The sequence below is a fragment of the Glycine soja genome, chromosome 6 (genome assembly GCF_004193775.1).
Source record: "Glycine soja cultivar W05 chromosome 6, ASM419377v2, whole genome shotgun sequence".
In the NCBI taxonomy this organism is placed as follows: domain Eukaryota; kingdom Viridiplantae; phylum Streptophyta; class Magnoliopsida; order Fabales; family Fabaceae; genus Glycine; species Glycine soja.
Genome location: NC_041007.1, coordinates 18,960,533 through 18,969,063, shown reverse-complemented (window position 1 = coordinate 18,969,063; position 8,531 = coordinate 18,960,533). Strand labels below are relative to the sequence as shown.

The window sequence follows — 8,531 nt, the reverse complement described above, 5'->3', positions numbered from 1 at the left end:
GTTCTCATGTTAGATGCTACTATTTTTGCTTCAGGCTCTTCTTTCTGGATGCTCGGCTGGTGGTCTGGCTACTATTATACACTGATGAATTCAGAGGTTTTTTCCCAGAAACTACCAAAGTGAAGTGTCTTAGTGATGCAGGATTATTTCTTGATGCGTATGTGATTAACTGCAGAAGTTCATTCAGTGAATGTCGTTTCCATTGTTACCACAGGATTTTTGGTCCTTAAATTTTTTTGTTAATTCGCCCCGCTCCCTTTGAATTACAGGATTGATGTCTCCTGGGGACATACCATCAAGAATTTATTCAGTGGTGTTGTAAGGCTACAGGTACCACAGTTTTTTTATTAGGCCACCAATTTCCTTAAGTATGAAAGCAAAATGTACTATAACATTTCCTATTTCATGGTCATCATGACAATTGACTAATAGTATTTGGTTCAACTATTTCAAATAAGCTAATGTGAAATAAAATCTTAAACTCCATGCTGGATACTGCTGTTTTAATCATGGATCTTCACAAGGTTTTTCACCAAACCTCAACAGGAACTTATTTTGTTTGCAGTTAAATTGAATTTCGAAAACCTTTGTTTAGTATGAAATGAGGATCTGCCACATGCTAATTTGCTTTTATGGTTTGAAACTTGGCTATTTTGACATGATTATAACTCTTACAGCTTGCTAAATATTTTGTCCATCCATTGCAGGGAGTGCAAAAGAATCTGCCGCACTTTTGTACTAATCACCTTGATCCCACTTCGGTAATGATAAATATATTTGATTCTGAAAATTTAGAAAAATCATTTTCATTTGACTGAATGTGCGAACATTTGATGCTCCATAGTTGTTACTTGCTCTGAGTTTTTCTTTTAGTGATGTATCTTTTACCCCTCTTTCAGTGCTTCTTCCCTCAGAATTTGATTGCCGGTATTAGAACCCCACTATTCATTCTTAATACTGCCTATGACTCATGGCAGGTAAATGTCTGATTTTTTCACCAGGTTGTCTTAATTCCTGATAAATCTTGCATTAAATCAATTGTAGACATATTATACTCAACAAATATTTTCTGTTTATCATCAGGTCCAAACAAGCTTAGCTCCTTCATCAGCTGATCCCCATGGCTTTTGGCATGATTTTAGATTAAATCATGGTAAATGTACTTCTTCACAAATCCAATATTTGCAAGGTGGTTTGACATATGAGAAATAGCTTTAATGATCAAGAGCCGTTAAACCTAATGTTCTTAAATTTATTATGAAGCTCTCTAGTGATTACAAAAATCTCTCAATCTCTTCTCTCTCTGTCTCACATGCATCACTGTAAGATAGGTGTCAAAAAGAAAGGATTCAAGTTAAATTTAAACCTAATGTTCTGAAATGAAGGAAAAAAAAAGAGATTAACCACGCTAGGGAACTTGAATGAAGAAAGAGAAAGGATTTAAGTTTGAAGATTTATGAGACCTATTCTGTATATTAATCTTGGGTATCATGTTATCATCATTATTTTTATTATTTTACATGAATCTTGGGTTGTAGCATTTGCGATCATTTGCTGAATTTACGTAAGATTGGAAGTTTTTGTTTTGTTCATTTTATATCTTGGCTAGATAAGATATTCAATATGCCTACAATCTATACTGTCTTGATTTTCAATGTCTAAGATGTTGCACTGTGGATACATTGTGTCAAAGAAGAAAATTTACTAATTACTAAAATACTATATGAAATGTAGATCAAAACAGCGGAAACAATGCAAAACAAGACCAATAATGATACCAAAGCCATATCATCTTCATTCTTGCAGATTCTTCTTGCTATCTTCCAGACAAACATGAACCAACCAGTTATGATTTAGACAATTTAAAGAATCAAGAACCATACAAATCACTTAAACGATTAATATATCAAGCTGGATACAGTTTGTAGTTTGAACCTCATTTGAGACATGTTTTTAGAGTATAAACAACATTTGGGGAACCATGTTTAAATAGAAAGAATGATATAAATAACAAAAGAGACTTAATGAGCTTTACTATGTGCCTTTTCTGGAGCTATCTATAACGGCAGACCAAATGTGACAAGTATAAGGTTTAATAACATCATAATGAAGACTTTCAATGTCAGTGTTAAGCAAATAAAATCTCGCTCAGATGTGCTTGAAGATTGTATAAGTTTGTCAAATAAGTAACTAGTTTATGCACTTTAAAGGATTTTTAGACTGCTACCTGTCACAATTTTTCATATATAATAAATTTGTTGACTTTTATCATAACTACCTTAAAAGTCATATTTATCATCATTTTTATTGGTTGACAGTGTAAGAAAAATTATACTAACAATGCATAGAAACTAGCCTGTTGTTACCTAAAATCTATTAAACCATAAATAAGGATACCCAAACCAAAGAATATATATAAAAAGTAATATCTTGTCTAAAATCCATGAAAAATATTTTAGAAAAGAGATGAGGCTTTTTAGAATGAACAATCATGTCTTCAGAAGTGAAAATCTTGAGCAAAAAACAGTGGAAATCTTGGAACATAAAAAATTGTTTTCTGAAATAAGTGAAAAGCTTAGATGAATGTGTCTGCATCAAGGCTTTTAATTTTGGTTAAAAAGCGAAAAGAAAAAGAAATTAAAGACAAAGCCAGCTAAGGTCCCCCAACATCTTCTCCTCTGGCACCATGAGAATTCTATGGTTTTCCCTTTTGCTTCCCTTCTTTTGTAAATAATTGAACTATCCTTGGGTGGGACGTGCCAGGCCCTTGCAGTAGTGCAAAACAAGAGCGACACTTGAGAGCCTCAATAGCAAGCTACTGTAATAGACCCTCTCCCTCAAAAAATAAATTTAATATCGTGTGAACCAATGGTCCACATATCAGATATTAAACTGATAAGAACAGATACTACACTTGATCTTAGCCAAAAGGCCGAGAAAGGTATGCTTTGTACAATGTAAGTATTCAAATTTTATACTGGGACCTTCTGCTTCCTGACAAAGTTCTGACAAATGTGGGACTAATTCTTCCCAACATCCTAGCCAAGAGCAACATGGTTAAAAATTTAGATCAGCAACATAAAAGTTCAAATCTGAGACTAATGAAAGTTCAAACACATTATAATCTTCCCGTTGATATTTTACTTGGATATGCTACTATTACGTACTATGTTGATTCTTCTGACTTTGCTAATCATCATGGATTATTAGAACTGATAGGACTGATTCCTGCATGGAAGAGGGTTATTTAAAATTCTACTAATAGAAGAACAAGATCTCTTGTATGTATTTCTTAGTGTTCAGATATGAATTTTTACACAGGTTGTGAATTAAAATTCATGCTAGTTATTTCTGAAAAATGTCAGCCCGGCACCTGAGCCCATCTTGTTGGTAAATAACACTAAGGTTGACGAAAGAAAAGACAATGAAAACAACACAATTTTCTCAGTTTTCATTGCCTATTAGAAGGAAGAAAAAAAAAGAGTTTTCATAAGTTACGGATATATATTGACCCTCGTGCATGGGTCCATAGAAAAATTTAAAACTGGTGTCAACTTCATCATGAGAGTTTTGCTGATGTTTTATTAAATAATGCACGCATTTCATTTAAATTAATTTATATTGGCTGATATCTTTTATTTATTCAATCTCCTTCCTCTTAGTATTTTGACCTATCATTATGACTAATCTGTTTACATTTGATTGGTTTCTTTAAATTACTATAATCTTCTTTCACATAGGAGAATGAAAAACTAACAAATAGCAGACCAAATTAGTGTAAGAGTAGCTTCTCCTGTAGCCTAGCGCAACTTTACCAGAACGAATCAAATTACGAAAGTTTTAGAAATCTAAATATAAAAACAAAACTTGTAAGTTGCATCGATAGGGAGCCGCGCGAACGCATGCTCCCACTACCACAAATTATGACGTAGGCTCTGCCACTTGGGCAGACCTTAGGAAAGCACCCCTCCAAAGTGCAATGGAAGTCACTTCCCTAGGCCATAGACCTTCTTGATCATCCATTGACCCCGCCCAGGTAAGTATGTTACTCAATGCCATACACTTCTCTTTTATAACTCATTCGTCAGACCACTTTGACTCATATTTTCGATGTGGGGCTAGCTCTGAGGGATTTGGCTTTCTATTTAATCCGTGGTCTCTACTCTCAAGTTGCAATATGCTCCTTCCAAACTTGAGTCATTATCAACATGTGTTGTGCTGAATCTTGTTGCAGAATCATAACTGAAAACAAACAATGGTGGCTTGAGAGGGGTTGGCTACTGCTTTGGCATGTAGAACTCTCTTCATATATGCTCTTGTGTCTTCTATTGTTTTTAATGGTACAAGATTACACAGCAGGTGATGTTGTTCTTTCAGTTTTTGGATTGTACCTTTAAAAGCCAAAAATGCTATGAAAAAAGGTAGCAAACCTTCTTGCTGAACATTGTAATATGTAAGTTTTTCTACATTGATTTTAGCATCTATGAATCAGTCAAGCCAAACCAAAATGAAGCAGCAACAAGTCCAAATGATAGCATCAATCTATTTCACAGGCTTTTGTTTCCTGTGTAAGTTAATTAGGAATGAGTTATTTCGCCAGCAGTTAGGTATGAACTACATGAATTCAATTGATTCTCTTGTTAAAATAACTGTTCCCTTGAACCGGGTGTTATGTGGGAATCATGTGTCCAATTTCTTAACTACAATGTGATGCAAGGTTCTTGAATTGGACAGTGCAGGGTCCATTTTGATTTCATGCATAAAGCTGGTATTTATTCTTGGGATTATTTCTACCATCTAGGAAGCTTACTACAAAGTTTACCCTATTGAGGAATTACATTACATTAAAATACTGACAAAATATTGAATTAGTCAGGTTCCGCATTGAAGGAAATGATGCAGATTTCAGTTAATCACTTAAATCTATTTTGTTAGTCGTCAAACATAACAACACACTGTGAAAGCAACATTTGTTGAAGCTGAAGCCTTCGTGTTGAATGAAATGTGAGTTTTGTGCATCATAACTATAGTTTTCAGTGGTTTGGCTTATAGTTGTCTTTTCTTATGATTTGGACCTTCTGATCTTTAACTTGCGATGCGGAATGCAGGGAAGAATCAAGATTTGTGAAGGAAAGAATGTTGATATGGTTTTGGATGAGGAGATTCATGAGTTGACACTGAAACTTCAGAGATTGCACAGGAGGTCGAAAGTCAAGGATTTAGGGGCCAGGAAGAAAAGAAATTTTGACAAGCAGGTTTCTGTTCTGCAGAGGCGACTGGAGCAGATTGGAGGGTCATCAGATGAGATTTGTTTGAGGGAGTTTCAAGAGATGGAAAACATAAGCTTGTCAATTAAAAGAAGTAGCATAGTTGATGATAACGTTGTTGCAAGTGGAAAACTAAATGTAAGTAAGAAAGAAACCTTAATGTTTTGCCCTCAAAACATGTATTGAGTTTTGGTTAACTCCATAAAATAAAAAAACATCCCGGTATTCTTCTACATTTATCTGCTACGTATTTTGTCCAACCATGCCATAGAGCATTTTGTTATTCTCCAGTTGTCTTTTGTTGTTATTTTGGTGTTTTCTTCTCATAGATTTTATTAAAATTTACAGGTGGAGATTTTGAGGAGGAAAATGGAGGGATTGTCAAAGGGCATATTATTACAGAGAATGGAGGAAGAGTATAATTCACTGCTGTCCACTGCTAGTAGTTCTCTTGCTAGTTCTGGTTCAAATTCCAAAAGACTTGAATATCAAGATTCATCTTCGGTACGAGTACCTCATCAGGTATATATCCTTCATTTCTTTGCTCATCACTAGTTGATAGTAGGTTATTGTTAACATTTAGTGTACACAGTGCACAGTACACACACAATGTTTTTGCTATGGTGTACCTAATCCTGTTTAATCCGACTAATAAATCCCACCACCAATAGGAAAATCTGGACATGAATTGATTTGACTTATTATAGTGTACCTAATGTGAGAAGTGCATAATCATAACTTGGATAGATACACCATTTGTCTCCAGCATGAGGGTGTGGGGTAAACTAAAATGCAGAAAGCATTCACATCATAAGAAATCAATCATTATCTTCCTAGAAATTTGAGCAATAAAAAAATGTAGTTGAGTACTTGCCTTAATTCTATATGCAATAAGGTCATACATATTGTAGTTATCACTCTGCATGTCTTGCTTCATTCTAAGTGTGGCTTTTCCTTCTTCTATACTGCCATTTTTCATATCCTCAAAGAGCTTCAATGACTCTGAAATTGGCCTGTCTCTCCAAGGACTGTTCAATTTCTTCTCCCTATGCTCCTTTATCTCATCAGGTGTCTACAATCAAGTCATTAATAAATAGTTTATTTTTGTTGCAACCAATACAAATTCAATCACATTATGCAATTATCTCAACCTCCTTTATCAACATACATATTAAAATAGCTTAGATTTAGGGAGAAAAAAGTTTATTTAAAAAATTAAAAGAATTAATTTGATAGTACAAGTGACTGATATTTGAGATGAAAAAGAAAATTTAAATATAAAAATTTAAAAGTAATTTAGATTTTAAGGAAAGAAAAGATATCAATGCAAAAGAAAAACATGATCAATAAAAAAATTATATAAAAAAATTCTAAATAGCGGTGAAGCCACACATAACAATAAGAAAGAGAATACCACAAGAGATGTCCTCACAATTAGGCATGAGGACACAAATTTATAACACAAGGGTTGATAATATAATTCCATGCAACTGAGATTTTCAGAGTAAACTGCCAAAGGGCTCAGAATTAGTGCTTTAAATAAATCAATTAATTAGAGGCTGTTACAGGTTATAAATCCACCCAAAAGGAAGAACAAAGGAAACATTTTACACAAATAAACAAGTTAAATATTTGAAGTAATAAGCTATTCAGATGTTTAGATACCAACCTGATGATCAACATAAGCATGACCCTTTTTTATGAGCTCCACTGCTAATTCGTACAATTCTTGGAAGTAATCACTTGTGTAAGTAATCTGCAAATATTATCACAAAGCTGTTAAACACCTAAATAGTTAAGTTGGAACAATCACATGAGCCAAGAGGTGCTACAAAACAAACCAACATACCTTGAATGGTTTCCAACCCATCCACTGAACAATTTCTTCAATGTGATCAATATACTCTTTCTTTTCTGCTTCAGGATTTGTATCATCATACCTGGAAGCGCCACAAGCCATCAACTTGGAACAAAGAAAGTTATAGTGCATTTAGTCAAATTATAGACTTGTTAAGGGCCTCATCGTTTTGGAAAGAAAAAGGTACAAAGCTCCTCAAATTTATAAGAGTATTAAAATGATACATTTTACTCAAATTATCAAACTAGACATAGAAATTTAAAAACTTTTCGAATGGCTTACCAAGAACACTCACAAAGAAATAAGAATTCCTCTTGAAAAAAAAATATAAAACGTGATCAATCAAAAGAAACTTATAAATTAATATTCGTTTGTTCGTAAGTTGAGCATACTAAAAGTTTGTGAGGAGATGATTGATATCTTCCCATGTACACAATTTAGATATGAATTGAAAGATAATAATAAGCCATGCCACATTCTTACACAATTAACAATTTAATTACAATTTTATACAAATATGAAATAGATCGAGCACCTGTGAAAGTGAATATTTTATCATGGTATACTCACTAATATATTGAAAATTTTGGTTTGATGATTGCATGCTTTGTTATTTTGGTTGTGTAAAGTGTAGGCACTCATGTCATTGCATGTTTGATTTTATCTGAAGCAGAATGGATCATCAAGGGCATAGCCAGAACCCATCTATGGTAGTGGAGCTCAATTAGCATATGGTTCTAACACCAGCTTCAGCAACAGCTCCAACAATTTTGGTCAAACCAGTACCAAGAAATTGAGAAGGTTACTGATTTCAAGAACCACAGTCTTTCCCTGACAACTAATATATTATGTTTATTGTTAATAAATTTAACAATTACCTGATAAATCTAATTATATATATTGTTAATTGTTAATATGATTAAGTTACAATATTTTAACAACTGTTAAATGGCTATTTGTATTCATAATCATTATTTATGTTATTGTTGCTTAAGATTAATATAAATTTAAATTAAGTAAAATGATAATATATACTACACAAATTTATATACTTTCAGCTTATTAGTACATTTTACTTTTTTTATTATTATATTATATCATGTTTAATTATTGTTATTTATTAATCTCATCAGGTTAATTACATTTCAAATACTGGTTGATATATATTTTACTTTATATAATATCATGCATTATCTTGCTTATTTATATAATATTAAATTAATTAAAACCAAAAATTTTAGCACAAAAATTATATTTACTTATCATAATAATTATTAGTTGACAATAATAATTTAAAAATTTCGAGTTCATATTATTTACGTTTATACAAATAACGTTTATAATTTAAAAATTTAAAATAGAAAAAAAACTTAATCTACGTCGTTGCTTACGACAACAACAACGTA

The 8,531-nt window shown here is 32.7% G+C and overlaps 2 protein-coding genes, 1 long non-coding RNA gene and 2 other non-coding genes across 5 annotated transcripts; 2 read left to right on the top strand and 3 right to left on the bottom strand.

Annotated features, from left to right (window-relative positions):
• Positions 1-276: 276 nt before the first annotated feature.
• LOC114414159 lies at positions 277-1,138 on the top strand. Its single transcript, XR_003667137.1, has 4 exons — positions 277-330; positions 708-761; positions 900-977; positions 1,084-1,138. It is a non-coding gene; the product is annotated as an uncharacterized LOC114414159 (long non-coding RNA).
• A 1,611-nt stretch (positions 1,139-2,749) lies between these two features.
• Positions 2,750-2,945, bottom strand: LOC114417580. The gene has a single exon (XR_003667840.1). It is a non-coding gene; the product is annotated as a U2 spliceosomal RNA (small nuclear RNA).
• Positions 2,946-3,883: 938 nt separating this feature from the next.
• On the bottom strand, positions 3,884-4,044 carry LOC114417568. The gene has a single exon (XR_003667829.1). It is a non-coding gene; the product is annotated as a U1 spliceosomal RNA (small nuclear RNA).
• On the top strand, positions 3,905-7,998 carry LOC114416621. Its single transcript, XM_028381561.1, has 5 exons — positions 3,905-4,036; positions 4,235-5,004; positions 5,109-5,405; positions 5,616-5,789; positions 7,799-7,998. The coding sequence occupies exons 3-5, from the start codon at positions 5,145-5,147 to the stop codon at positions 7,817-7,819; spliced, it is 456 nt and encodes a 151-aa protein (XP_028237362.1). The 5' UTR covers positions 3,905-4,036; positions 4,235-5,004; positions 5,109-5,144; the 3' UTR covers positions 7,820-7,998.
• On the bottom strand, positions 5,963-7,259 carry LOC114416620 (glutamine--tRNA ligase-like). The gene is made up of 4 exons (XM_028381560.1): positions 7,117-7,259; positions 6,937-7,023; positions 6,142-6,339; positions 5,963-6,052 (listed from the first exon to the last, which is right to left on the bottom strand). Exons 1-4 carry the CDS (start codon positions 7,255-7,257, stop codon positions 5,969-5,971), a joined length of 510 nt encoding a protein of 169 aa, XP_028237361.1. The 5' UTR covers positions 7,258-7,259; the 3' UTR covers positions 5,963-5,968.
• Positions 7,999-8,531: the final 533 nt, after the last annotated feature.

Coding starts and splice junctions, on each gene's coding strand:
- LOC114416621 (XM_028381561.1), top strand. CDS start 5,145: ATGGTTTTGGATGAGGAGATTCATGAGTTGACACTGAAACTTCAGAGA. Junction 5,406..5,615: donor TTGCAAGTGGAAAACTAAAT/GTAAGTAAGAAA, acceptor TAAAATTTACAG/GTGGAGATTTTGAGGAGGAA. Junction 5,790..7,798: donor CGGTACGAGTACCTCATCAG/GTATATATCCTT, acceptor TATCTGAAGCAG/AATGGATCATCAAGGGCATA.
- LOC114416620 (XM_028381560.1), bottom strand. CDS start 7,257: ATGCACTATAACTTTCTTTGTTCCAAGTTGATGGCTTGTGGCGCTTCC. Junction 7,024..7,116: donor TGGGTTGGAAACCATTCAAG/GTATGTTGGTTT, acceptor TAATATTTGCAG/ATTACTTACACAAGTGATTA. Junction 6,053..6,141: donor TTATTGCATATAGAATTAAG/GCAAGTACTCAA, acceptor TCTGCATTTTAG/TTTACCCCACACCCTCATGC.